This window comes from Fusarium mangiferae (assembly GCF_900044065.1).
Source record: "Fusarium mangiferae strain MRC7560 genome assembly, contig: FMAN_scaffold006, whole genome shotgun sequence".
Classification (NCBI taxonomy): Eukaryota; Fungi; Ascomycota; class Sordariomycetes; order Hypocreales; family Nectriaceae; genus Fusarium; species Fusarium mangiferae.
The window spans coordinates 38,311-66,193 of NW_024573926.1; the positions used below are offsets into that span (position 1 = coordinate 38,311).

At 50.3% G+C, this 27,883-nt stretch overlaps 8 protein-coding genes across 8 annotated transcripts; 6 read left to right on the forward strand and 2 right to left on the reverse strand.

The window, feature by feature from the left end:
* Positions 1 to 7,257: 7,257 nt before the first annotated feature.
* FMAN_02775 (uncharacterized protein) lies at positions 7,258 to 8,996 on the forward strand (the record flags this gene model as incomplete). Its single annotated transcript, XM_041831507.1, has 3 exons — positions 7,258 to 8,231; positions 8,295 to 8,865; positions 8,925 to 8,996. 3 exons carry the CDS (start codon positions 7,258 to 7,260, stop codon positions 8,994 to 8,996), a joined length of 1,617 nt encoding a protein of 538 aa, XP_041682064.1.
* Positions 8,997 to 10,956: 1,960 nt separating this feature from the next.
* Positions 10,957 to 13,752, forward strand: FMAN_02776 (uncharacterized protein; the record flags this gene model as incomplete). Its single annotated transcript, XM_041831510.1, has 4 exons — positions 10,957 to 11,123; positions 11,358 to 12,755; positions 12,808 to 13,051; positions 13,105 to 13,752. 4 exons carry the CDS (start codon positions 10,957 to 10,959, stop codon positions 13,750 to 13,752), a joined length of 2,457 nt encoding a protein of 818 aa, XP_041682065.1.
* Positions 13,753 to 14,316: 564 nt separating this feature from the next.
* FMAN_02777 (uncharacterized protein) lies at positions 14,317 to 15,878 on the forward strand (the record flags this gene model as incomplete). Its single annotated transcript, XM_041831511.1, has 2 exons — positions 14,317 to 14,438; positions 14,492 to 15,878. 2 exons carry the CDS (start codon positions 14,317 to 14,319, stop codon positions 15,876 to 15,878), a joined length of 1,509 nt encoding a protein of 502 aa, XP_041682066.1.
* A 1,318-nt stretch (positions 15,879 to 17,196) lies between these two features.
* Positions 17,197 to 18,976, forward strand: FMAN_02778 (uncharacterized protein; the record flags this gene model as incomplete). Its single annotated transcript, XM_041831512.1, has 6 exons — positions 17,197 to 17,398; positions 17,467 to 17,609; positions 17,663 to 17,711; positions 17,771 to 17,935; positions 17,986 to 18,380; positions 18,437 to 18,976. The coding sequence occupies 6 exons, from the start codon at positions 17,197 to 17,199 to the stop codon at positions 18,974 to 18,976; spliced, it is 1,494 nt and encodes a 497-aa protein (XP_041682067.1).
* Positions 18,977 to 19,077: 101 nt separating this feature from the next.
* FMAN_02779 (uncharacterized protein) lies at positions 19,078 to 20,769 on the reverse strand (the record flags this gene model as incomplete). The annotated part of the gene is made up of 1 exon (XM_041831513.1): positions 19,078 to 20,769. One exon carries the CDS (start codon positions 20,767 to 20,769, stop codon positions 19,078 to 19,080), a length of 1,692 nt encoding a protein of 563 aa, XP_041682068.1.
* A 911-nt stretch (positions 20,770 to 21,680) lies between these two features.
* On the forward strand, positions 21,681 to 22,760 carry FMAN_02780 (putative DPP1-diacylglycerol pyrophosphate phosphatase; the record flags this gene model as incomplete). Its single annotated transcript, XM_041831514.1, has 4 exons — positions 21,681 to 21,746; positions 21,803 to 21,859; positions 21,913 to 22,006; positions 22,063 to 22,760. 4 exons carry the CDS (start codon positions 21,681 to 21,683, stop codon positions 22,758 to 22,760), a joined length of 915 nt encoding a protein of 304 aa, XP_041682069.1.
* Positions 22,761 to 22,991: 231 nt separating this feature from the next.
* On the reverse strand, positions 22,992 to 23,929 carry FMAN_02781 (putative PRE9-20S proteasome subunit Y13 (alpha3); the record flags this gene model as incomplete). The annotated part of the gene is made up of 4 exons (XM_041831515.1): positions 22,992 to 23,119; positions 23,172 to 23,590; positions 23,639 to 23,841; positions 23,906 to 23,929. The coding sequence occupies 4 exons, from the start codon at positions 23,927 to 23,929 to the stop codon at positions 22,992 to 22,994; spliced, it is 774 nt and encodes a 257-aa protein (XP_041682070.1).
* Positions 23,930 to 25,168: 1,239 nt separating this feature from the next.
* Positions 25,169 to 27,849, forward strand: FMAN_02782 (uncharacterized protein; the record flags this gene model as incomplete). The annotated part of the gene is made up of 3 exons (XM_041831516.1): positions 25,169 to 25,175; positions 25,302 to 25,912; positions 25,966 to 27,849. The coding sequence occupies 3 exons, from the start codon at positions 25,169 to 25,171 to the stop codon at positions 27,847 to 27,849; spliced, it is 2,502 nt and encodes an 833-aa protein (XP_041682071.1).
* Between the last annotated feature and the right edge of the window lie 34 nt (positions 27,850 to 27,883).

The following is a 27,883-nucleotide window of genomic DNA, read 5'->3' on the forward strand; positions in this document are numbered from 1 at the left end:
CATCCTGGGGCATTAATTACAGGCCAACATGCTATTAGCTAAAACTGTGTGGACTAACATCAGGCTGCTTTGATCGCTTCACGACCATGCGGAACCAAGTCTCGGAGGATGTACACGCCAGCCGGGGTCCAAAACACGGGAGCTGCGAATTGGAACGACGGCAAAGCAAACGGACGCATGCCGTATTAGAATCGGCGGCGCAATGATTCGTCAAAGGCAAGCTCGAGGCGTGGATGGTCGTACAAAGTGGTTCACCTGGTTCAAGGGGGGCGTGTGGAAGCAGTTGTATTCCAGCCTGTCAGCGTCGAGTAATTACTCAGCGGCTCATGAAGATGACAGGGACAAGTAAGACCCGGCTATGAGTGTTGTCGGTGGGTGGGCAGTAGACAGCTATTATTTGAAAGGGTGGGCTGGCAAGACATGCCCCCAGGCAGATTAAAACCGCGACCCATGATGAATGATGTGTTGCAGTCAGGGTTGAAGTGCAATGGTGTGAGCCGAGATACCTGGATTGCCGTTTTGGGCACATCTATGGTGGACCTCTGGCCGTGGCTGGCGTGGGGAGCAAGACAACCTCGTTGGTCTTATGCCAAACCTGCACCAGGATATGGCGCATGTGCGTGGGATAGTGGTGCTTTTATTCAAACGGCGTGATGTCTCACAGGATGCCCGAGTTTCGGCGTCAAATGAGCAGTGGAGCGGGCAGCCGCTCAGAATAGATTGCGTCACGACTCGGTTTATGTGAACTTGGTATTGTTATCGTGACGACAAAGTTCACTTGAACACCAACAATAGACCTGCCTAAGCTCTTGGTTCAACAAGAGCATAGTCTTGTATGTAAATTCAAGCGACGATGAATTTCCTGCCAAGGGACAATTCTCATGGGCATTATGGATTACAAAATCCATTGATCCATATTGGGTAACTTGATTGATCATAACTGCGAATCAGATCGGCAAGCCAGCCCCCAAAAGGCAAGGCTAATTTCTCTTGGCACCTGAGGAGGCTCGATGTAAGGTTCAACGGTCCCAGGGTGCCTAGCAAATGATTACGTGAAGGCTTATGGCGGTTATAAGGTAAAACAAATTGCTGCATGTGAGACGGTGCACTAGAGGAATTCTCGAAGCTAGGCATAACGTAGAGATTGTGGCTGACAAGAGCAACCCGAAAGACGGCATGCGGGTTGAGGGTTGAGGGTCGATATCGGAGTTGCTTTTGGTTATGCAGACAAGGGATCCTCGACGGGTCGACCCGCGATAGAAGGGGAGCCACAACTTGACAAGTGACTTTCGACCCTACTAACCAGTGTCTAGACGCGTTGTCTAAGTCATAGAATAGACTCGTCTGGATAAATGGCATGGGAGCTTGAACGCTTGCTAGTTCAGGTATCCGTCTTCCAGTAAGCTATCGCCCACAACGAATCTTGTAAACCCCATGGTTACGAAGTAGACTCATGCAGGTTGAGTCACAGGGTGATGAGATCAGGCAGGGTCGAAGCCAGTAAGTGGAGGGCATTTCCAATACCCAAGGGCAATGGCGGGAGAGGGTTATACACGTGGGATGACATTGATCAAAACACCATGATGGTGAAACGATATTAGTCAACGCGGGAGGTTCCCGAGATAGTGATGTTTCCCGGCGTAAGAGGGGGGGTAGAGCAAGCAAGAGGGGGTTTGAGGGGCATAGCATGTGCATTGATCGGGATTAAGAGAACGCTGTATGTCATTTACCTTGTCTACGAGATGGATGTTGGGTTGGTGAAGATGATAACACCATCAACACAGCGTGAATGTGCCACGCAGGGCATTGGATGAGAGAAATGCTGTGAAAACTGGTAAGAGGAACCGACGGGTTAAGGATCGGGACAACTAGGTGGAAACAGCTGTGCCTCTGGCTCAGACGAAGCAGAGGTGAGCGAAGTTGGAATAGGAAGCAGGAAAAGAGGCACTCCATGAGGGCAAACCCCAAACCGACTGGAGGGAAAACGCATATTTGGTCGGCGCAGGCTCGGATTCCCGAAGGGATACTGGGCTGGGAGAAGAACGACGCTGAAACGAATAAAGCGGAAAGGAGCAGTGCGGACACCGAGCCGAGATTATGGAGAAATGCCAGGCCCGTCAAGTTAATATCACCTTCCAGATTGTTGCCTGTGATTGTGACAGGCAGGTTGACGGCTACCTCCGAGAGCATAGCACGAACGACAGGCTTGCTGCCGAGTCAGAATCGCCACGGGCGGAGTGATTGATCCCGTTGCGGCTTTAATGAAGCTAATGGGCAATGTTGAGGGTGATGATGCGATGCCCGATGAAGCGAACGGCGGTGATGATGGTGGATTTTCTGACCCTGGCGTTTGATGATGCAAGGTGCAGGTGGAGAAATGGAAGGGAGGGTGTGGGCTATGACCAACCACTACTGCTCGTCCGAATTGGTCAATGCATTCATCATTCATCCAAGTGGAGGCCAGAGCTTGCTACCCTGAATGAATATTCTCAAAGATCAGTTCTCAACGTCAATTCTGCTCTGGTGTTCAAATATTCTTATTCTGAGTGAGACGATGTAGTTGCTATTTTCTCTGTTATGTGGCTGCATATCGAGAAAATTCAAGTGCCTCGACACCTACAGCTTGCTTTCGTCCATGAAGTATTGAGTGCTGAAAGCTCGCCGATCTTTTGATCCCGGATCTAATCAGATAATCTAATGTACACGTAAATGAAAATGATGTACTCTCCCCTGGACTCCCATGTACCTAGCAACCTTACATGGTCAACGTCGCTCGCTTCGAAAACTTCCGGTCTATTCCAGGATTTACGGATACCTTACAAGAAAACAGTACTCATGCCCGCCCAATTGATATGTGTTTTTAAAGCGTAATCCAGGAAGTCAAGAACGTCCTATTAATATATTTCGTCAATTGGAAGATCTTTTAAACTACCTGACCACCACCTGTAAGGTGAAAAGCTCCCCTCATAAACATTGGTAGCCGGCAAAAACTTTTCGAGCAGCCTGTGACGTAGGTGTAATGCTCCTGGCCAAGTCCAGGGGTGGCCAAGATGATGTATGGTGTCAACCAAACCTGCAAGCTCAACACGCTCATTGTGCAAAGTCAACATTCGAATTTGACCGAACCTCGTATGCTTCATGTGCATTCATTCCCATGTTCAAATTCCAGCTAGAGTATGCATTGTCACAGTATCACTATAGTCTGATCTCGGCAAGGCAAAGCGGCTTCTCTTACTGTGCTGAATAGTGCCTTTGCCCGAAAATTTCTGCTTTTTCTCATGAAGAAGCTTTGCCTCCCACGTGCATGGTGACAGAGGCGCTTAAGGTGTCTGGTTATGGCATGGGTTTCTACTGACGATTGCTGGGATAATTTGACGACATGAGGGAGGCTACTGTAGGTACTACTTGGACCCTCGGACACGGGATCGCAAACGGGTACGAGATCCTTTGATGTGCGAACCAACCGTCAGACCAGGCACTGCCGGAGCGTTGGCTTGGTGTTCTAGATCACAGCACGGAAACGTATCACGAAAACAAGGGTCCAAGAGGTCGAAGAAAAAGCAACATGGTCACCCGCAATTGGCATCATCTTACGGTTTTGCCGATCATATCGAGCCATACTACGGGTATTCCCAGAGTCGTGTCGTCCCATGGCTGCATATCTGCTCTCCATGATTTCTGTCATTGCAACATCGATGCCGGCGTATCCCAGCTGTATGGACTATATCGGGAAGCACCGTTATCGGTCTGAGAAGCCTTCTCCGGCGCATTTGCATCTAATCAATCAGTCAATCGATGGACCTCTGCAAAATTATTACCCGCTAGCCCGATTATCCCCCAAAAGCGTAGACCCTGTTAGGCAAATGCAGCTCTAGACAGCTCATCAATCGATGGAGATTTAACGCCAAGTGCTTGCGCTTATAGGTCAAGAATCTTGTGCCTTGGTCCAACAGGGATAAGCTTCTGTTCACCAGAGAAGAAAATTTTTCTTCCATTCACAATTGCCCTCCGCTTGCTGGCGCTCATTCGGTCGGTACCTGTCCCCAAGAAGAAAAACATAGCATAATTGTTACAGGGGTTGGGTTGCGAGCACAAGCACCAGGGGCCATCTGGTGCTAAAAGACCCCTGGGCCGCTCAGAGGTCGGTAACCAGTCAACTCGAGCTTGGTGCGCGACGCTACTGTAAGCTGGCTAATTAGATCTTATCAGATCCGGTTTATCAGATCATCAGATAATTCCCTCATCTCCACAATGGAGCCCAAGGTATTCGCCGCCCATCAACACTCCAATCATCAGCATTTTGCCATCCACCTTCCACCTTCTCTGCGGGACTGCCCCTCCCTGTCGTCGAACGACATTGCGAGGCTCGAGTGATCGGCTCTTCTGGCGTGGACGCCGTCAAACCAAAGCCGTTCTTCGCCGCACTCTGTGCGTTCCTGTGCCTGTGCTGGTCAAGTTTTTCTCTGCCCCAACCCATGGGATTAACGTCGTGTCTGAACGGTGTGAAAGAGCTTGGGCGATAGGGGCTGCAGAAAGCCGTCATCGGCCCAGGCGAGACTGGACGTTTCGAACCCATGCCTCGATCCCACGGAACAAAAATGCGTAGCGTCTTCAAGGGTCTGCATCGGCCCAGTTAGCAAGCAATGGACTGGACTTTGAACTGCGGCTGCTTCAACCTTTTGTGACGCCAGCTGGGATGGCAAGCATATTTCCAGTAGTAAGGCCGTCTGATCCTTGCTCAGCGGCGTCAACCTTTGCAGAGTTCGCCAAGCTTGGTCGCTGTTTTGTCATGTCTATCTTATCTGATCTTTTACCAAAGATCATCGCCGACGTCGCATCATATTCGTCCATACTTACGCTTCTTTACTGGGGATCCTTGGTTAGTTTGCTCGTAATTCAGGAACCTCCACTTCCTCCTGCCACCGCCTTGAGACGCAAGTGGCCATAAACACCCCGCCTGTACAGATGAAGCTGAAGAAAAACACCGCGTAGAAGACTGTAGAAGTCGGAGGTTTGGAGGAGAATATGGGTCAAAGAGTAGTTCGAGTCCGCAGACTCTGGATGAGGTCGAACTAGGGGACCTCTCAAGCCGAGGAATTGGTATACATATCACAGTCTCGATTTAAAGATGTCAACATACATCGATCGCCATTCGCGAAAGGCCCAAGCTTTTACAACATTCGTCCATATAGGAAGGTTCCAAGACTGATCATCATCGCTCGTCAATAAACTAAAAACAAACTTTGCTTGAGCTTCACCCACGAGTATGGGTATCCGGTTAACATGCTTCGACCCTTGCTCATGGCCTTTTCCTCTGCCCATTTGATGCTCATCGTTTCCTCATTCAACCTCGAGTGCCGGACTCAACCCACGCCGCCACGCATCCCTGGAGGGTCCCTCCACGCTGGGGGCTTGCGGCGGGTTGGCTAGTTGGGGAGTTCTCTTTAGACCCGCAAACCAGTGTGATACTGCTCGGAGATGATGAGTGGGCAGTGGCGCCTCGAAGCTCACTCATGCGCTACGGAACTTCACGGCGTTGATGAAGTCCCACGAGGAGGGTCCACGAGGCACGCCGCGGCCATGGACATGGAGGATTCGGCCGCAGAGCCATTGACTGCGCGACATTTTCCATCCATTTTCCATCCCTTGCAGTCCGATGACTGGCCTAGCCTGTCGTCCTATTGCGTCGTGTCGCCCATCCTGCAGCGGCTGACAGAGCCTTTGAAGTTTTGACACAACCATTAGAACCCAACCCAGACGGGGTCTGCATGAGGCAATCCTTTAACCATGCTGTGCCTATGTCTTTGGAGCACTCTCATGGTGATCGCTGCTTGAGTTGATCGAGGGTCAACATGAGTCCTGAGAGTTACGATGAGAATATCGCAGGTTTGGTATATGAGTGCTATGCTCGCTCTCCCACTTCACGAGGTCCAACACAGGTAAAGCTTGAACAGAGAAACTGAAACACTCACGAAAATAAAGAAAAAAACAAAAAACAAAAAAATAGAAGCCCAAAATGGCTTACAGGACCCCTCCGAGCTAAAGCTCGAAAAGGTTGGTGCTTTCTCTACAGCAGGGCATTTAGCCCACCCCCACCATTTCCCGATCCCACCCTCTACAGGGCCTAGGCTTGGGCTTAGTCCTGGTACCATTCACTACCTACTAACCAGAGTCACGTTGACTGACGTTAACAGCAATGGATTCCGTCACCATTCTCATTCACGTTCTGTTGAATTTCTGGCCTGACCCGGCTTCCATTCTGCCGCTCGCTATGCTTTTTGCTTGCTTGGTAACCGCGGCTCCACGTCTTGGCTTGGCCGCCGTGCTCGGCCCAGCCCAGCCCAGCCCAGGATGACCGGCACTGGGAGCAAAAGCCCAGTCTCCAGTGGGCTAGCTAGCTGTGCTCTTCCCGGCTCAGTATAGTAGTGTCTCCATCATGGATGGTTTTTATGTATCATGGCTCCATCGCAAATGTACCTCCCCAAGTATGTACGTACGAGCTTGACGAGGTTGTATTAGCCATGGAGAACCTCCTTGTACTCGTATCCGCCTCCTCCATGTACCTAATGAGGCGTGTCCGGCGCCAGCAGGCGTCTCGTCATGTAATGCAGTGTACCTCGCTCGACTGCAGCTTCGCCGTGAGCTTGTATGTACTCTACTGTACTTTCTTGCCTGCTTCTTTTGAGGGTCTGTAGCTTAGTTTGACTCCGAATAAGAATATGGCACGCAATATGGGACCGAGGAAATAGCTTGTAGATCCCATCCCCGTCTGAACTACAAAATGCCATATCTCCCCCGTCTTTCGGAGCTGCTCCGTTCTTCTGTTCTTTCTATCTTCATTGACGAAGCTTCTCCCAAGCCTCGGTGGTATTACCTAAAGCTCTTCAACATATCTCTTCAGAGTTAGACCCTGATAGTGCCACTTTTGCCTCTACGACAATCCGGACATTGGAAGCTTCATTCAACCTTTTATCCATTATATGAAGCTCATCTGCATCGTTTATCCAATCTGTGCACCATATTGACCAGATTGGGCAATACCTCATTCTCGAGCAGGAATAAGAGCTTCTGCAAACCGGATCTATTCCTCACAATCTCCCATTTACTTGGTGGACCTCTTCCCGGTTTCTCACACGTCACGACTTTGAATACGCCAAATCTCATAGACACAAAGTTTGTGCTATAAAACTTGGCCTGCATTTAAAGACTCTATTAAAAGTTTAGACCTATACCCCTCTTCAACAGCAATCAGTCATCATGTCACCCCACAGCGAGGTTTCATTCAACGGCTCCGAGACCCCAGTCTCCAACGGTACCACCAACGGTCACAACGGCACAAATGGCACCAACGGTATTACTAACGGCCACAACGGCCATGTCAACGGTAACAGCAACGGAAACGGAGCTGCCCCTGCTGCTCGCCATGGACCCCGAGTTCACAAGGAGAGATCTCCTTATCTCGAGTCCGCTCCCACGGATTCTGAGTTTGATCTCATCTGCGCTGGCTTCGGCCCCGCATCTTTGGCTGTAGCCGTCGCTATTCATGATGCCATTGCCGAGGGCAAGAAGCTTCGCCCTGATGGCGCAGCTCCCAAGGTTCTTTTCCTGGAGAAGCAGACCAAGTTCGCTTGGCACGCCGGTATGCTGCTCCCTGGAGCCAAGATGCAAATCTCCTTCATCAAGGATCTGGCCACTCTTCGCAACCCCCGATCTGAGTTTACTTTCCTCAACTACCTCCACCGTCAGGGTCGTCTCGTTGATTTTACCAACTTGAGCACTTTCCTCCCTGCCCGTACTGAATACGAGGACTACCTTCGCTGGTGCTCTTCTTGGTTTGACCATGTTGTTAGCTACAACAACGAGGTTCTCTCTATCTCCCCCGAGAGCAAGGAGGCCGGTGCTGTCAAGACTTTTACCGTCCAGGCTCGCAATGGCAAGACTGGCCAGGTCCAATCTTTCCGCAGCCGTCACGTTCTTGTTGCTGCTGGTGGCCAGCCTTCGCTCCCCAAGAGCCTCCCTGCTAAACACCCTCGTGTCCTGCACTCTTCTCAATTCGCCAACTACGCCCCTCAGATCCTAGCTAAGCAGAACGCTCCTTACCGTGTTGCTGTTATCGGTGCCGGCCAGAGTGCCGCCGAGATCTTCAACAACGTCCAGAACCTGTACCCGAACTCCAAAACATACCTCATCATGCGCCAGGAGTTCCTGCGCCCCAGTGATGACTCTCCATTGTAAGTTGTGCACAGTTGCCCATCATAGGAACCTCCGGGACCTCTGCTGACGATGACGGACAGCGTCAACTCCATCTTCAACCCTGAGTACATTGACAACCTGTGGCCTCGATCTGTCAAGGCCCGTGAGACTCTTTTGACTGAGGCTCGCGCTACCAACTACGGTGTTGTTCGCCTGGAGCTCATTGAGCACCTCTTCGAGAAGATGTATGACCAGAAGCGTGAGATCAGTGACGATGAGACACAGTGGCCTCACAGAATTCTCGCTGGCCGTGAGATTGCCAGCGTCGACACCAAGGGTGACGCTCTCGAGATCAAGGTCCAACGCGTGAATGATGGCCCTCTCGATGGCTTTGTCGACCAGGAGACTTTTGAAGTTGATCTCATCGTTGCTGCCACCGGTTACAAGCGAAGCGCTCACGTCGACATGCTCAAGGACGCATGGACAATGCTCCCCAAGACCGTGTCGGGACGCAACGAGTCCCCCAAGGGTGTCAATGGCTGGAACGTCGAGACACAAGATGGCGAGCGCAAGCTGGCCGTTGGAAGGGATTACAGAGTCAAGTTCTCCCCTGGCACTGTTGCCGACGACTCTGGCGTCTGGCTGCAGGGCTGCTGCGAGGGTACTCACGGGGTAAGTGATCCACCGTGAATTGATCATGTTCATTCGACAGACACTAACTTTGTCCCTAGCTGAGCGACACCCTCCTCTCCGTCCTGGGCACTCGTTCAGGCGAGATTGTTGAATCTATTTTCAAGCAATAAATGTTATGACAGCACGAATGAACGGATACCTACGTTTGTAATGGGTTTGCAAGGGCAGCGAAAATAGGTGACTGGACTGAAAAGAGCAGTCTGGCCGCTTAAGTCATTTTTTATTTACTATATCCTCTGTTATTCGTTATTTGTTATCGCCATTATCGTTTCAGTACATACTGCGAATTAGGAGACAAAAGTTGGATTTCAGTTTTTCCTTTTGGTGTTCTGTAGATTTTGTTAGAGCCCCACCACGACATTTAAAAAATATTTACAATGTCCAATTTCCATTCTCTGTGTCCATGCATCCATTGTCGCATCTCAGTATCCAGGCTGTTCTTGACAGGAGGTCGCAGCTCTCCATTTTTGGTATGTCCCCTTAAGCTTATTCCAGTTGCCACACTTTCAACGCACTGTTACGGGCCGCTTCTCGGGTACTGCGCCTAATATGATGGGCTTAACACGGCCTGATATAAGTCGGCATCAAGCTGCATGTCGCCCATTCCACGAACGCCCGTCTATCGACTGCCCGTTTTGTGTTTCTGATTTCCAGTGGTACTCCCTCGTGGGCTAGTTGCCGTGAGATTCAGTACTCGGGATGACTTCATAAGTCTTGGCCCGCACTGCACCAAGTGTTGTTATTGACCGTTAAACGTAGTATCCCCGTTACACGAAACGGAGTGAGCCTCTGCAATTGGCAATAACGATGGGAATCGCCCGGCCGGCAATGTCATCTTTTAGGTAGAGCAAGAAGGACTGTATGGAAGCGCATGACATTGGATGGTTGTGCTTGAACGGGCCTCTTACAACATGCTCCGAGGCCCCCCATGCTTTCACTTGAGATTGACAAATTGACTCGCTGATGTTGAGTCATTATTTCATATTTCGGAAAGACCGTTGTAAGAGTTTCACGCTGTCGAGATGCCATGCAGAGGCGGGCCGGTCATCCCAGCATCTGGCTACACACACACTTGCTGAGAAACGGATTCTCTTCCCTTCTGGTCTACGACGTCCTATGGTTGCCCACAGATGCAAGACAGACTAGCAATGTAAAGAAAGAAACTGCAAGAAATATATGCCAAGATCTTTTACAACAAGGGTCTCGTTTTTTTTTTTTTTTTTTTTTTTTTAGCACGCATAAGAAGGTCTAAGCATGGATGCTGGGAATGCGTCGAGGGCACAGCCCAACAACATCACTGCTACTGACACTCAACGAGTTCCCCTATTGAGTTCTGTGCAGGAGGTAAAGAGTTTTGCTTGTGTAAGCAATCAACGGTCGAGTCTCGAGATGAAGCTGACAAGGTTGCAAGCCCTTGTCAAGCGACGTTGTTCTGTCTTATTCCATGCAGGTTAAGGAGTACTACCTCGGCTTAGCGTTGGAGTTGTTCAAACAGAGATCAACCATGTGTCAGCATGCACATTGATAATACATTGGACACACACACGCGGGTATGCCAATCAACAGGTCTGAGAGTGTCTTTCTTTGCAGGGAAAAGCCGCCGTGAATGGAACGAACTTTAAAATCAGAGTTCGAGTCTGTGCAGGCCTTGTTGCTCGGGCCATTGCCGTAGGCAGGCTGGCAGGGCAGAGCAGAGCAGAGCGGAGCGGAGCGCAACAGTCGAAATACATACAAAGTCTGCAGGGTTCAACGAACCGTGCCGCAAGCGAGGCGATCCAGGTCGAGGTGATATATTTTTGGCGATATGAAATCTCCATAATTGATTGACTGATTCCGGCTTCCCTCCCAAATTTCCGCACCAACGGTTGAACATTATGAGAATCCTTTCGGGTGGGGGACATCAACATCCAATGCAATCTTTTCTGAGCGGCGACCCCTAAAGTGGTACTGTACTAACCTAGCACTTGCTTGGTAGGTTCTTAGCAGGCAGGGGGTGACTGGTTCTCAGTCTCTGAGAGTAAACGACGAGTGTTCTCCTCTTGGAAACGGAGACTCACGAACGACTAAGCCATGAAGCAGCCCGACGACTCTGGCCCAACTGCAACTACGAATGCAACTGGACCACAATCGGCTCGACCTCGGGCTTCCCTCTCTGCCTCCCATAATCCGCGACGGCTTCCTGTCAATCCCCGCCGGCACAAGGTTGCTCCCGAGCATCGCAAGCGTGTCGCTACAGCGTAAGTTGATTAGTTTCTATGTGTCTACCCGTCTACAGTACCACACTACTGTAGCTATTCAATCGATATATTTTGCAATGGGTTTGTTTGTGTCCATCTTCTTTTATGTACCATCTACCGATGTATCAATTTCACTTCAATTATACTCAATTATTCCTGCGTTTCGGCAGACGTCAAGCTTGACTGAGGTTCCCCCTCAAGTCACTGACTTAAATCATATCATCATAAAAGCAGCTCACGTCTTTATCTAACACGCGTCTCGCTGAAAAGGTGCAACGCTTGCAATGTGAGAAGAGTCAGATGCTCTGGTGAGCACCCGTGTCGGCAATGCCAATCCTCTTCACGCGACTGCATATATCCTCTGCCTGTTGAGAAGGTGAGCATCACGCGCTCAGAGCTCGAGGATTTGAAACACAAGGTCGATCTCTATGAACGGGTTCTTCGAGACACTGTCCCAGCAGCTGTATCAAACGCCGTCCCGGACTCTGCAAGCCGCCAAGAACTTTCGGATTTGCTTGGTTGGACCGCCTCTAGCCATGACATTGGATCATCGGCCGTTAGTCTAGCGGCACAGACAACGCCAACGATAGATGCAACTGCGCATATCGGGCGAGTGCCGCCTGAGCTTCCCCAGCTCCAGTATCCCAGTATACATCGACAATTCCAGCAACAACCGCCTCATCTTCATCTTCAGGCTCAGCTATCAGATACTCGAATACAGGAACCCAGCTATGGACTTTCTCGAACACACTCTATCCAGCTATCACATCCCGGGGCAACGCCTCAAAACCGGCAGGACGACGAAGAGAACTTGGTCTCAACCGAGGGTCGCCTGTTGCATGACCCTGACGGCTATGCTCGTTTCCTGGGTGAGACGAGTGGCGCAACTTTCCTCGACTACTTGAAGGAATTCATGACTACAGTTCTGCCTCTTGCATATCAAAATCTGCGTCCAGGTTCTGACGGAAGCGCGTTTTTGTCGAGTCTTGGTCGTTACCAGACCTACGACTCGCGACCTTTGCATGATCGAGATGTTGACCCGACATGGTTTCCTGCACCCCCAGAGATGGACTCAATGTTATCCGAGCTTCGTTATTTCATCCAAGATGGTAACTGCCAATGGCCAAGTGGAGGAATCTACTGGTGGGGGGATCTCACTTCAACGCCAACAATCCCCTCCGTGGAACGAGACTCGGCAGCCTTGCGTCTCGCCAAGTGCCGTCATTTGGCTTTCTACCAGACTGCATTTGCTGTGGTATCTCAAGCTATGATCATGCCGCCTCAGGATATCTCTATAGACCCTCATCTCAGCGAGAACTACTTCAGCCGGGCCCGTATGCTCCTAGGGAACCCGCTTGACATTACACGCTTTACGCCCAACGAAGTATCGGTGCTGACATTGATGGGGTTCTACCTGATAGAGATGAACCGCCGTGATGCCGCATATATCTGCGTGAGCAACGCTATGCATATCAGCATCATGCACGGCGCGCATAGGGGCTGGCTTGACGAGAGTGGCAAACGCGTGTTCTGGACGCTGTATGTACTGGATCGCTACTTAAGCTGCCTCATGGGGAGACCCCCAACCATCATGGACGACGCAATTCGGTTACCCCTTCCTTGCGATGCTCCGTAGGTTTGCCCTCCTATATGCCCCTTCGCTCTGGCTGACTCCATTCGATAGGTCTATGCCTCCAGCAGATGGTCTCAAAGCTCATGTCGAGCTTTCTCGGATATCATGCCATATCGTGTGCAATACATATCGCATTTCCCCGTCAGAAGACGCCGCAAGACCTGTGAGGAGCCTCGAAGGGGAGATCAGTATGCTCGACGAGTGGTGTCTGAAACTTCCACCTACGGTACAACTCACAAGTAACGGGTTGAGCGATGATCCAGCCACTTGCTTGCTGCACATGCACTACAACCAGGCAATTTCTCCATTTCCCAATGTCTTTTGGGGCTATGCTAACATGTCCTTCAGTTAATAATCTTGACTATCCGCCCCGTTTTCTTCGCCTTGGTTAAAAAATCATTCGCGGAAAAGCTGGTATCGCGGCAGTGTTCCTTGAGTTCACATCCACAACTCCCTCTACTGAAGCGATGCATAGCATCAGCAGAACACAATATCCAGCTCGCTCGACAGATCCTACTTGTGAATCGTCCTCGAAAGCTGCTCCAAGCCGGTCTTCACTTCATTTTCAACGCTGCCATAGTACTGATGTTACAGCAGCTGGTAGAGGATCTGTGCCCGTCTTCTCGGAGTGAAAAGGCTCGTTCACTTGACCTCGACTTTGTGATTGGGAGGTTCGAGGATGAGAGTCGAGTTGGTAGCAACTACGGTCGGGACTGTGCCACGGTACTTCGGGATCTTCGCGTTCTTGTGCAGCGTCTCCCTATCCCTGTTGACATGAGCACTGCGACACGTTCCGTCAACATGACACAGACTACGACAACCTACGATCCGATCGCAAATCGAACACATGTTGACATGGGACAGCAATGGTCAGACAAGTTGGCATCAGAGGCACTTCAGCAACCTATCCTTGTTGATCAAGGGCACATACTATATAATGAGTTGGTTTCGTGGATTGATGTCGATTGGCAATCCAACAATGGGTATCTCATTTGAGTTGGAGTTGGGCGCCCGTGAGCAACAAAAGTTGGCGACTGACATTGGGTTCTTGTTACGGAACAAAAGTTGATGCTTTTAAGGTTTTAATTCTAATGGATATTTGAGAGAGTGTTAAGCGACATTTGAATGTAGGATATGCAGTTACGATGACTTTAGTGTTGATGATGGGCAATTAAATGTCCTCTAATAGTAAATAGCGAAACGAACTATCGACCCAAGCAGGACACAATCGGATTCAAACATGGAAATAAGAGAGACAAGGATATTCCTGGTAACTTAATTCATGACTGTCGCTTTCATTCTGTCTTGGTGTAGGTAATTGAGAGTGACGTGTGACAGTCATGTGATGAAGCATGTGGTGAGGTAAGGTACTCGCAATCTTCCTTCCTCCCGTCCCTTGGGTTCCCATGCGTAGTAGGTAAGGTACCAATTGTCTCACCAACGAAAATCCTACTCGGCATCCTAAAGTCTCATCTTTTCGCTTCCCAACCGGCCCACGGCATGCACTTGATCTCGCGCTGTCATCTTTGACCGTCCAAGATCTGCAGTCTTTCGTCACGAATGGCACCTCTCAAGCACAGAGACGTCGCGACGAGCTTCATCTTCAGATTCCCCGCTGACGGTGAGGCCAAGAAACCCCAGGTCGCTCTCTTCCGCCGGAGCGGTCACGTAAACACATATCAGTAAGCAAAGTGTATTACCTTATCAGTGAACCCGTGCTTACATACTAGGTAAGGCACAAATATGCAGGCATTTCTGGAAGTGTAGATGACACTGACGCGGATCCTCTTGCCACAGCCTGGAGAGAACTTGCTGAGGAAACAACTCTTACGCATGACTCTTTACGCCTTTTTCGGAAGGGCAAACCATTCTCGTTCGTTGATGAGTCTATTGGGAGAGAGTGGACTGTCAACCCTTTCGGGTTCCTTCTCAAATCCGAGAGCGACGGTGGCCGCGGTGAGGCTGGCATCAAAATTGACTGGGAGCATGAGGGGTACGAATGGTTCGATCCAGATGCAATCAACGACTCCGATGACTTTGGAGGTGTTCCGCGCATCCTAGAGAGTCTTAGAAGGGTATGGTTCAACGTTGATTTGGGCCAAGAGGTGGGCAGCACACTTAGCTGGGGCTTAGTCGCTCTGCAGGAAGATCACGAAAGCGGAGCGCGCCAGCTAGCTACCAAGGCTCTCGATACCTATATCAATGTTATGAAGAAAGTCGATTTCACTGATCAAGTTCAGTGGTGGAACAATATCAGGTTTGCGGGATGGCACCTGTGGAAGAACGGGCGAGAAAGTATGGGCGCGTCTATCTTGAATGTTGTTCTATCAGCTTTGGACATAGTTCAGGATGGGATACCACCCCGCGGCCCACTAGATAAGAGCTCGATCGATAATATCGTCAGAGCCTTGGGGGATTACGCCCGCGACCGACAGAATACCACTTCAAGAACTGGCGCGATGTTCCAGACTTTCATAGAGCAGCATCTGTCGGGAGGCGGACCACTCAAGATCCTTACCCTCTCCTCTAGCTCAACTATCACCTCGGCCATCACTCACGTTATGGGAAATACTTCGCGACCTGTGGAGGTTCATGTGCTCGAATCCCGACCACTCTTCGAAGGTGTCAAGATGGCACAATCAATTGCTTCATGTGCCAACAATTCTAAGGCTAGGAGCCGCTTCATAATCCACACTGACGCAAGTGTTGGCATCGCAGCGAAGGACATAGATATTGTGCTCATCGGAGCGGACCTGATCGACAAAACAGCCGCGGTTAGCAACAAAATCGGTTCTCTGCCTGCTGTTCTGACAGCCAAGTACGTATCTCTAAAAGCCAAGATTGTCGTTTTGTCAGAGAAAGAGAAGGTACTCCCTTTTGCACCGCCAGGTCAGGAGGAAAACGATTCATGCGAGGTTATGCAAGCTTGGGGAGACCTCAGCTCAGCTGTGAGGGAGGTTCCCCACTCTCTGGTCACTGTCAAAAACGTGTACTTCGAGTGGGTGTCACCCGATTTGATCGATCACTACATCACTGAGGACGGCGTCACCGGTCGTGCGGGAATATCGAACTATGCCCAGGAAGTCGAGAAAAAGGCTGACCAATATTTTACCAATCTCTGATGCCAAAATCCGAGTGAGACGATCTGTAGCAAGGTCCTTAACCCCGACAATCTGGAGAGTTACATTACCTCTTTCACGACACAACCAATAGCATTAGCATATGGCATCTTGGTGCCACTGGGTGCCTTGGAACGTCTGACGGAGGTTCAGGACCACAGTATCGAATAATGACTGAATCAGTATGGCTGTGGGGGGTTGTCTTACATCGTCTGCCCAGTTGGAGGTTTTGATTCCTCATGCAAGCCCTCCTGCCCAGTGTATCTGTTATTAGGGAGGTTCCTCAATCGCCATCAATGGGATAGTGGATGTGCATCTTGCCACTCATATGAAGTGCCTGTTTCAGACATTGGAAACTTTACTTCAGCTCACCAGAGGAACCAACGTTCGACATGAGAATATTGTAACCCCTTTTGCTCGAGGCGTTATTCTAGAACGTTCATTCAAGCCACCCATAAGCCCTTGTTGCAATCAAGGCGTATCGACATAACGCCAAGTGTGGAACAACACGTTCTCAGTAAGCAGCGCGAAGGATCCTGGATTCTGGGGTATATGTCAGCCTTACAGCCCTAACGACACAGCCCACGACTTAACGAACTTGATCATCAGCAACATGATTTGCTCATCGCGGCAAACTTGGAATTACTTCCCTGGTTTGCGCGTAATTGTGGAGGCACTTGTCGATTCGTTCTATGAGTACCCGCTCCTTGGTAATGAGTCAAGATGGGCCTCCTTAGCTCAATTCCCGCTACTTTTCGACCCCAATACAGCCATCCACCACGTTTAACGTGCTTTCCACGAGCTAAAGATGCGGTCAGTTTGTGTCCCGACGCTCAGGCAACCTTGATCGAGGTTACAGTAGTGGCGCTGAGCATCTGCCTATTCGAGGCACTTCCTGTCAGCCTCAATCCCGAGCGTCTGGTCTGCTGTCAGATTCTTACTTCATGATAGGCCAACAGCAAACCTTGATTTATATACGACCGTGACAAACAGAATGACGTCCGGATCGGGCCTACACATGGATCACGCTTACCAGATTCTTGGGACAACAGCTGGAAGTCGAATCATTGGTCCGACCCCCAATTAATCCCTGGGCCTTAGGAATATATGCGGAGATATCATCAAGAGCCTCCAGGTGTGTATGTTTGGGAAACCTGTGCAAGCGAGAGTTGCCTGCCAAACGTGTGCCTATATGAACCCAGCAACGACGCCAGTGCACTGCTCGTAATATCTGCAGTATATCATAAGGAATTTGCCTGTCTCCTCCTCTTTCAGGAGAAAAGAAAACCTATTAACATCTATAACTGAACCAGAAGCAGTCATGTCGGATCGGGAAGCCCTCCAGCCGACCAAGTCGAGCAAGACTCCATCGAGTCATCCCACTCCCTACTCAGTCGAGCAGAACAAGGAGAGAAGTCGGGCCCTCAATCAGAAGCTCGATTTTGCGTTGCTTCCGCTTCTTTCACTTCTGTATCTTTTTAATGGTTTAGATCGTGGCAATGTTGGTAATGCCGAAACCCAAGGTAAACTATATCTCATGGTCCTCTACCCCTTGTACGTGCTCAATCAGTTTCTAACAGCTTGTTATCAGGTTTTACCACAGACATAGGGGCTGAGCCTGATGATTTGAATGAAGCGGTCTCTCTATTCTTCGTCACTTTTGTTGTCTTGCAGCCCGTCTCTGCCGCAGCTGGCCGTTATATTGGTGCTAAGCATTGGATCCCCTTTTTAATGGTAATTAGACGGTACCACGACTAAGAGCGGGAAGTTACTGACACATTCTATAGTTTGGCTGGGGTGCAGTGACAATTGGTCAAGCTTTCATCAAAGGACGTGGTCTGTATCCCTTCCGTTCGCTCCCACACCTAGTCAACTCTCTTCTGACCTTGCACTAGGGGCACTCATCGCCACACGTTTGCTCATTGGCGCCTTTGAAGCGGGCTTCTACCCCACAGCCGTTGCATATTTGTCATTCTTCTATCCTCGTTACGACTTCTGTGTTAGACTCGCTCTATTCTACGGACAGTATGCCATTGCCGGAGCCTTCTCAGGCTCAATCTGTGAGTTCTGGTTGTAACAATTCTGCAAGCTAATTACTTACTCCTTCAAGCATATGGCATTTTCCATCTCCGTGGTGGTGGCCTCAAGAACTGGCAATATCTCTTCCTCATCGAGGGGGCACTGACATGTTTCTTTGCTATCATTGCTTGGCTGTGGCTACCCAAAGGCCCTGGCTCCGCGTGGTTTCTTCGACCAGATGAACGAGAGTTTGCTGTTGAACGCATGAAACAAGACAACGCCGAGTTCGTACAGCATGAGTACAGCGAAGATGGTATCGAAGAGAATCGCTTGAGCAAGAGAGATTTCGTGGAAACGATGAAAGACTGGAAGCTGTGGACTGTCCTTCTACTCAACATTTGCGCAAGTGTCCCCAGCGGTGCATTCTCGGTTTTCCTGCCCCTTGTTGTTCAGGGGCTGGGTTATGAGTCTATCCTTGCCAACCTGGTATGTTTTACTTCATCTTAGCCTCAACTGGGCCTGACTGACTGCGAGCGATCTAGATGACAGTTCCGCCCTTCGTCTGTGGTGCTCTTGGCCTCTACGCCTTTGCTCTGAGTTCGGACCACTACAAGGAACGGGGATATCACATCTTGGGTGGCTTGGTCATTGGTATCATCGGTCTGATCCTTACCGTTACAATCTCCTCGAGCACTGGGCAGTACGTTTCACTTTGTGTGCTCCTATCTGGTGTATACATTTCGGCTCCTCTCACTATGGCATGGCTCAGTGGCAACACGCCTGAGCCTGGCAAGCGAGCTCTTGTGCTTGGCGTCAATGGTTTCGGTAACCTCGGAGGCGTGATCGGGGCGCAGTTGTACCGACAGCGATACAAGCCCCATTACAGATTTCCATTTTATGTCACGCTGGGTTTCCTTGCCATTGCCTTGATCGGATATTTGTCTTATCGATTCATGCTTGCAGCGGTCAACAAACGCAAGCAGGCGATAGTAAGCACCATGTCGCCAGAGGAGATCGAGAGTGAGAGACTCAACGACCGCCGATACGCAGACAAGAAGTTGACTTTCATGTATGGGCTGTGATTGTCTACAGAGACACAAACCGATCCCTGTTAGTCGCTAGAATTAGAATACTAGATAGATGCGTATGCAGATACAAGATCTTTTTTTCTCCGGTATCATGGTTACTTTTCTGCAACCTTCATGCTGGCCAGCTGGCTCTGCAATCCTTGCTTTCCTACCTTCATGGCCATCTCCAACTCCCTTTCTTCATCTCTCAATCGGGCTTTACTAGCCGCCACTTCTCGATCGCGCTTCCTTTTCTGTTCCTCCACCACACGGTTTCTCTCCTCCAGTGCCTTCTCACGCTTCTCGCGTGACTCGCGCTGCTTTCGCTGCTCTTCGTCGTCCTTGGCTGCATCTAGGTCCTCTGGTGGGGGAGGCAGATTGCTCACGTAAGCCTCGATCAGAGGATCGCGGATCTTGGGCTCGAGGGATATGAAGCGAATGTCGGTGAGGACCGGGTCGGGTAAGCCGGTAGATAGCGACTTGTTGTTTAGTAAGTGCACCGGCTGGGCCTTGAGCAGGGCAGTAAGATCGGACTTGAGTTTGGACTGGGGCATTTTGAGGCGACCAATGTGTTCTCGGTATGCCTTCTCGCGATCCTTGTCGGTGATCTTGTGATCTTTCATGACGTCCTCTTTCTTGTATTTTCTCTTGAACTCGGGCCAGTACAGCTTCGGCGTCGCCTTTTCTTGCAGGAATGCCATGTAAGCAATACGAGGATCCCGCTTTTCCTGTTTGGCTCGTTGCTCCTTCAACTCCGCGATCTTCTCGCGCGTCCATTCGTCCCAGCAATCCCGACGTGCTTTCGTCGTGCTGAGTGCTGTATATCGCAAGTCATCGATGATTTTGCCTTCCTCCAGGAGTTTCTCCCACGGGCTGTATGGGTTGATGTTGAAGTCGTTCAAGAGATCCTTAAACAGGTATTTCGCGTCGTCTACGGATAGAGGCACTCCCTCGGCACCTTCAGGCCATTCTTCAGCGTTTCCGTCGTCGTAGTCGCCTGGTTCAAGGCCGTAATCGTCTCCCATGGCCTGCAATTGAGCTGCAAAATCAGCTTCTGTGAATTCCATGGGGACGTCTTCGTCTGCACCAGGATCTGCAGTCCGTTGCCGTTTGGATGGATGTTCTCCATCGCCTTCATCATCCCCTTCGTCATCCGTCACCTCGACCTCTTCATATTCGCTATCGTCGTCCAACCCTGCCACTGGGGCGTCCTTCTTTTGCGGTATTGCTCGCTCTGGTTGCTTTTCATCTTGTTTATTCTCCTTTCCTTGGCTCTCTCCTGTTGCTTTCTGTCGCAGCCGGGCCTTGTCAAGCTCCAAAATGGCTGGCATCAACTTCTCCGGTATGCGCCAGTAGCTGGCATTCTTAACAGGGTTGTATACGAAGCGCCTCGAGTACTTAGTATATACGAGAATCCATGGTTCACAACCTGGGATCGGCTCCTTTTTCCTCGGCTTATCAACAGGTTGTGGACGCGGTCGACCTTCGAAGCCTCCACGACCTCCTCCATGCCCACCTCGTGAACTATTATTGTACCTTTGCCCATTATTATCTTGATTGAATTGTGCCATATAAGCATTAGCAACATTGGGATCGGCTAAGTATGGTATTGAGCCATAACCAGGATATGCGGGAGCTGGTGGTTGCGCTGGCTGTGGAGGCGGCTGGGCTCCTGGACGCTTGTATGTTGATTCTTTTGTTTCAGCGTTGTAATAGTATGTATGTCCAGTCGGTGCAGTGTGCTCGCTCCATCCTGGCGGGAGCGGTGCCAAAGCGGCTGCCGATGGTGTGTGTGTCGATTTGAGCATCTCGCTTCGTCGCGTCGCAAACTATGACATCAGGTTGTACATTCAGAAGCTATTCCTGAGATGGTGCTTCGGAAGCAATGTGTTCGCGCAGGCAGAGGCTCTAGATTTCCGATTGTCGATATTTCATCGGTAGGAGTTGTCTTGTTGAAAAGTTGTTATGGCCGAGGGAAAGCAACGAAGTTTCCTAATCGTCAGCCATTACAGAAGAAATCCGAAAGAGCTTGGGCCTAAGAAATAGTGGATGGTGATTTGACCTTACCTACCCTGTAACTGATCAACTCCATCTGAAATCAGTATATCAACCTCTCTTCATTTCAACGTTGGAGATGAAAATCCATGTTTAAAATATTGGCTGGCATTATTGTCTTGGATACAAAAATGGGTAGATTTTGGTCTGTTATGTCCCTCAGCACCGTTTCTGCGTGTAGAGTGCCACGGCGTTGAGGGCATCTCTTGCAATGAGTACCCAGACGAAACAACGGTGTTCATGCCGGGGTTGGGTTTGAAAAGTTTGACAGTTCATTGTAACCATTTAGTCCTGACTCTAAGTCTCCCGAGAACTAATAAAAACGTTGGCAGCATACTGTTGGTGTACATCAGTAACTTGTCATCTGCATTCTCTCATTGATAGGTACTGACTATATGGCCCCAGAAAACCAGCGGAATATCAGGGGGCCCTCATTCCCGCATTTGGCAACATGTCCAACCTCAGCAAGAGCCTGTTACGTCTCCTCAACAGCACCGAACTGATGAGCCGCGTCTCTTTAGCATGACTCGGTAACAAATACAAACGCCCTCTCATTTGCCGATAAAGAAAAACTGAATTTCCAATTGTTGCGACACTGCAGTCTGCTTACCTATGTTCCGACGCCTCCACCCGTCAAACCTGATTTCCACCATCGTCATCAATCATGGCTCCAGCTCATAGCTATAGCTCATCCAGCGGACCAATCTCATTTTTGAGGAGATATTGGAAGGTATAGTGACTCGTAAATCGGTACCTATTTGGTGTTATACTCATGACATACAATAGACAACTCACGCGCCTGATTATGTCGGCTTCCTGTTCCTCTCAACAGGCTGGATCTTGGTCTGTACTATATCGTCAGTGGGAACTCAGAACAATTGTTGACAGGTTTACAGACGGTCCTCTTCGTCAACCCATTTCATCGCATGTTCTTCATAAACGATCTGCAGATCTCGTATCCCTTTGCGGTCCACGAGCGTGTCCCTGTCTGTATGTCTCAAATATCAACCTCAGCTTCTGTGACTGGACTTAACAAAGACTACTAGTTATGAACTTCGTATACGCCCTTTTCATACCGCTGGGAGTTTTAATCGCTTACAACATAATCGCAAGGTCATCAGCGGCCAAGCATGAAGTCACTTACCTCTCGTTCCTTATCTCTATTGTACTCACATCCTTCATCACTGACATCATCAAGAACGCTGTTGGCAGGCCTCGTCCTGATCTGCTAGACCGTTGCAAGCCCGCAATCGGCACGAAGGCCAACACCCTTGTTACCATTGATGTCTGCACGGCAGAAGATGGCCACATACTGCAAGAGGGCTGGCGGTCATTCCCTTCTGGCCACTCATCCTTCTCATTCGCTGGCCTTGGTTTTCTCAGCCTCTTCCTCGCTGGTCAACTTCACGTGTTTCGTTACTCGGCTGGCGGTCGTGATCTAAGCCGCGCGCTGGTCTGCCTTCTGCCACTCATCGGCGCTGGTCTAGTCGCTATATCGAGATGCGAGGATTATCGCCACGACGTCTACGATGTCTGTGTAGGCTCCGCTCTGGGCATGAGCATCGCGTATTGGAGCTACAGGCGGCACTTTCCTCGCCTCTCGAGTACGAAATGCGACGAGCCTTATCCACGACCAGGAGTTGATACTCAGCCGGGATGGCAACGAATCACGGATGATGAGGAGGCAGCAAGAGGGACAGATGTAGGATTTGAGATGGAAAACTTGAGAGGTTCGCGACGCTGATATTGGGGACTAGGAATAGTTTGCATGCTTGTCCGAGATGCTCTGGCTTTGCCTGCATTGCAGTACTCTTTCACCGAAGCATCATGTGTTCGACAGCACTTTTAGACTTGGTCAAGCCAGGAGTTGGATAAGTCTCGTTTTGTGGTCATTTCATGATATTATTGTACAGGGGCAGATAAGAGTGGCTCCACATTCCTCTCCCCATCTATCAAGAATCTATAGCCTTGTTGCTTACTTTTCCTCTGTCTCCTCGTTCTTCGCCAGGTCATGCTCCTTCAACAACGCCGTAATTTCGTCAGCACTCCAGAGGCGGTGGTAGATCTTGCCGTCCTCAGTCTGTCCTACTGTCGCGAATTCAACTGGGAGTGATGTTAGCGGGAGTTCTGGTAGATATTCATAGACACGACGTACTCTTCTCGCTGCTCAGCTTGGTAGAATCCATCGTCTTGCTGAGAACCTTGACCGCCATGCCGCAAGCCTCCTTCAGAGTGCAGTCTTCCTTGTAATCCTGCTTGAGGAGACTCTGTGCGCTTGCGTTGTTGGCACCCGCACTTGTAGCCTTCCAGCCACCGTAGTTGCCAGAGGGGTTGCTGAGATAGAGCTGGAATTGTCTACGAGGATCCCAACCGGCGTAGATGAAAGACACACCGAAGGGTCGTAGACCACCGTGTTGGGTGTATCCCTGCTTAAGATCGCAAAGTCGACGCACAAGCTGTTCGCAAGGAATGTCTTCGTTGTAAGTTAGGAGGTATCGCTGAGCGGCTTGTCGGGCGTAGTTGATAAGGATGTTGGCATCGGCGGTCATGCCAGCGACGGCGCAAATCATGTTGCTAAACGAAAATATTGTCAATAAACAAACTTCGGCCTAGCAGGTACACAATGGAAGGCTTGCGCACTCATTCAAGATGTAGAGCTTCTCGGCGGAGGTGTCTTGCTCCAACAGCTTCGAGGTGACCTTTCGCTCGGCAGCTAAAACGATACCATCCTTTGCTAGGATGCCAATGGCTGTACCTGCGTGTGAGATGGCTTCTAGAGCATATTCGACCTGGTACAGACGGCCCTCTGGTGAGAAGATGGTTGTCTATAGAAGCCGGTTAGCTTGGTGGGAGAGCTTCAAGGTACTGGAGCTTCAAGGGCCAACGTACTCGGGAATCGTAACGGCGAGACATGATGGATTCGTTGTGATTTACGAGATAAGAGAGATGAAGAATACGGTTAGCCTCTCTGAAGCAACTAAAAAGCAGGTCGAAAGTAACAGAGAGCCGTTGTGATGGTGATGGTGTTGAGGCTGTGGATTCGTTTACGTCGTTACCTGTAACGGAGCTCTAGGCCGCCGCGCCGCGTTAGCTTTCTGCTGGTGAGCTGCTTGACACCAAGGCTGAAGAATGTTGCCTCAGGTTATAGAATGGGGGGTAAAGTCGAGCCAATCGACTTAGACCTTGAGCTGCAAGGCTGACCTGCATCATGACTAATCCTAAACCTTATTATTCCCATACAGTCAGTCACTGGAAAATACCTGTAGGTGGTAGAAAGACCTAGGTACTAACCTAGTAGGTACCTACCTAATGGCTTGTTAATCAGGCAAACATACTGCCACAATCAGGCATCAAATACTTGCTCTCTGTTGTCACGCAAAGCAATCGCATTGTCACAAACGTGGGTTCCTGACTTGGTTAGTTCCTGCCACCTGCCACCACAATTCAGCTACAGGGCATGAGCGACCGGGCGAAAGCTACTAGTTTTTCTACCTCCGCAATAGCTCCCTCCCCCTCCAGTTTCGGGATCGTGACTCTTCTCCTCTACATCATCATTTCACCAGCACCATCCTCCACAACCGGCTCCGAGAGACTACAGCTGCTTGAATTTATTTCACGGGACATCCTAAAATACTCCCCTGAACATTGATTCTCAACTGCGCGCGTCATTCCGACCACGGCACGCGACTTATCGCAATCTACTGATACTGGATCTCCACTATCGCAAAACCGTCGCGCACCTCTCACGCAGATCGTGAGGTCGCCTCAAGACATTACCACTTTTACCGCATTCACCATTTTCGAATTACAGCGAAACATACTCTTATCCTTTAGGTGCAGGCCACATTCCACCTGAGTGCCTGTGCTAGTGAGGGCACCTCTTTGCGCCAACACGGTTAGAGATTTGAAAGACAAGCATCTGCGCGTGGATCAGCTGGGAAGAACCTGAATCTGTTCTTGACATAGTCGTGACTCTCAATTATTTCCCACGTAATTACCTCAATGCCTGTCTAAGGGCGCACACCATCCTGCGCTTCGTTGCAACAGTAGAAATCCCTCCCAACACCTGCCACGCCACCAAACGCCGCTCAACATCGGCACGCGTCGCTTCATCTAAAACACCACACCACAGCCATTCGCACGTTCTTAATCATGTCCGGTAAGCGACAAAGACTTGCAAAGTCCCCGAAGCAATCCCAGCTCGTTCAAGACACAGCTCCCCCAAAGCGCGACCGACACCGCGACACCACGCATTCTGCAGCACCAACTAACAGCAACATTTCAGGCGAAGCGGAACCTCGACGATCGGTACGCGCCACTAAAGGCCAGCATACCAAATCATTCGACGAACTTGAACCTGCGGCCATGCCCAAAAAGCGACAGACTAAGAAGACCAAGAAAGCCAAGGAGCAGGAACAAGAACAGGAACAAGAACAGCAGCAAGAGCAAGAGGAGGAGGAGGAAGACGAACTGATCCGCTGTGTATGCGGCGCCACCGAACAAGATGAAGATTCCGGTGAAGCCTGGATCGCTTGCGAAACCTGCGGCGCATGGCAGCACAACGTTTGTGTTGGGGTAAGCTCATTCGATGATGAGATCCCTGAGCATTACTGGTGTGAGCAATGCAGGCCAGACGATCACAAGGAGCTCCTCGATGGCATAGCTAAGGGAGAGAAACCTTGGGAAGCTCGGCGCAAAGCACATGAGGAGGAGTCCAAGAAGAAGAAGCGTGGCGGACGAAAAGGCAAAGGCAAACGTCACAGCGAGACCAAGGAGGAAGATAAGACCAAAGCCAAGTCTTCCCCTGTGCCTGTTCCGGACGCAACCAAAGATAAGAAAGAAACAAAAACAGGGAAGCGAAAAGCCCGCGAAGAGTCTCATGACGCCGATGGCAAGGTACGATTTACATACTCCCTTTTCCCTAAATGCTTAGCTAATACAATGTGTAGTCTGCCAAGGTTCGTCGCATATCAGAGAATGGTGCAACTCCTGTTCCTGTCTCCTATACACCACCTGATGACCTCGCCAAGTCGATACCAGATCTGCCTGGTCCTCGGACTGGCCCCGCTAAAGCTATGAGCAAGTCCATCGGTCATGTTTTGACATTGATGCAGAAGCAGGGCGAACTGGACCTGGAAGAGGGCAGTACAGTTGAGTCTATGACTGAGACTTTCTCGCTCCAGATCGAGCGCGCTGTTTATGATTCTTACCCTGTGACCAAGGGACAGAAAGAATACAACCAGCAAATCAAGTCACTGACTTTCAACCTGAAGAACAATCCGGAGTTGTGTCATGGACTTGTCCATAAGACTCTATCCCCCGCAGCTCTGGCTACTATGACATCAGAGCAGCTTGCCTCGTCGGAAATGAAGAAGCAGACTGCCGAAATGAAAGCCAAGGCTGAGAAACAGTCCATCCTCTATACTTCTGAGACAGGGCCTCGCGTTCGACGAACACATAAGGGCGAAGAGGTCGTTGACGACGAAACATTTGTCAACGACTCTGCTGTGCCCCTCCCACCAGGCCCCCCTCGTCGACCAGAGCCTCAGGCCGTTAAGAAGGAGCCTACAGGAGGCGACAAGGCGGACCTGGCTTCACACCCACAGCAGCAGGACGATGAGCAGCGATCGCCAAGCCATCCCGAATTCGACATCAATGAAGTGTTTTCCAGCGTCAAGTCTCCCACTACAACTCAGAATAGGCGGCCTTCGGCTCTGGTAACCGGAGCCAATGGACCGGGCGTGGATCCCGATGTAGATCGCATGCTCCAAGATGAGAACGAGTCACCTCCTTATTCGCCCACGGAGGAGACTCAAGACCCCGATGTCATTTGGCAGGGCTCTCTTGCTATGAGCTCGATTGCTGACTTCCCAGCCACAGCCAAATATATCGGTGGTGCCAACTTTGCTTCAGTTGGATCGTGGTCTAAGTTGATTCCTAAGAGGATGACGGTGGCTGGACGAATCCCCGAACAAAGTGCTATCGAGTACTTATGTAGTCTTCGTTACAGTAAAAGCACCGATGTCATTGTCGTTTCAGTTTCACCGGTCTCGCCTTTTTCTCTAACTGAGTTTCACAATCTTCTTAACTACTTCATCAGCAAGAAGCGGTACGGCGTAATTGGGGATAAGACAATCGGTAATGTACGAGATACATATCTGGTACCAGTTCCTGCAGGGGAAGACAACTATCCCGAGTTTATGCTCAACCTGGTCGATAATAAGATCCCCAAGGTCCGGACGGAACCAATGTTGCTTGCGGTGTTTGTTTATCATAACGAGCCTGACCAGCTCAAACATGTGAAGGATGGTACAGCCAATCAACAAGATGCCAAAGCCCTGGGGACACCAGTGCCTGCAGCGTATGCTCAGAGAAGCAACTCAACAGCGTCCGCTGGCCCGGCATTTTCTCCTGCAACCCCCCAGGCCCCTCAGGGAGGGTTTCAAGGAGGCTTTCCTCAGCAATCATCACCAGGCCAATGGCAATCTACAACTCCTGTGCCAATTCCCCAGCCACCGTACACTCGGCCACCAGTGCCACCACAAGCTCCAACACCGGCACCTGCAGCTGCGCCAGCACAGATGTCAGAAGCACAAAGGCACCAGGCTCAGCAGGCGGGTGTGGCCATGGCACACGAGCTCCTGGGACAGTGGATAACATCCCCAACCGTGCAGTTCATCTTGCCTCAAGCGTACCAGATGGCCCGCAAGGAGTGGGAAGTCGTAAGGAGGGTTCTGGAGCGTGACCCGAAAGCTCGAGACGACCTGCAGCATCTTGGTAACCTTCTGGAGAAGGAGAGCGCCACAGAAAAGACAGGAGGAGCTGCTGCATGATCATGTTATGGAACAAAAAAGTAACACGCAAGAA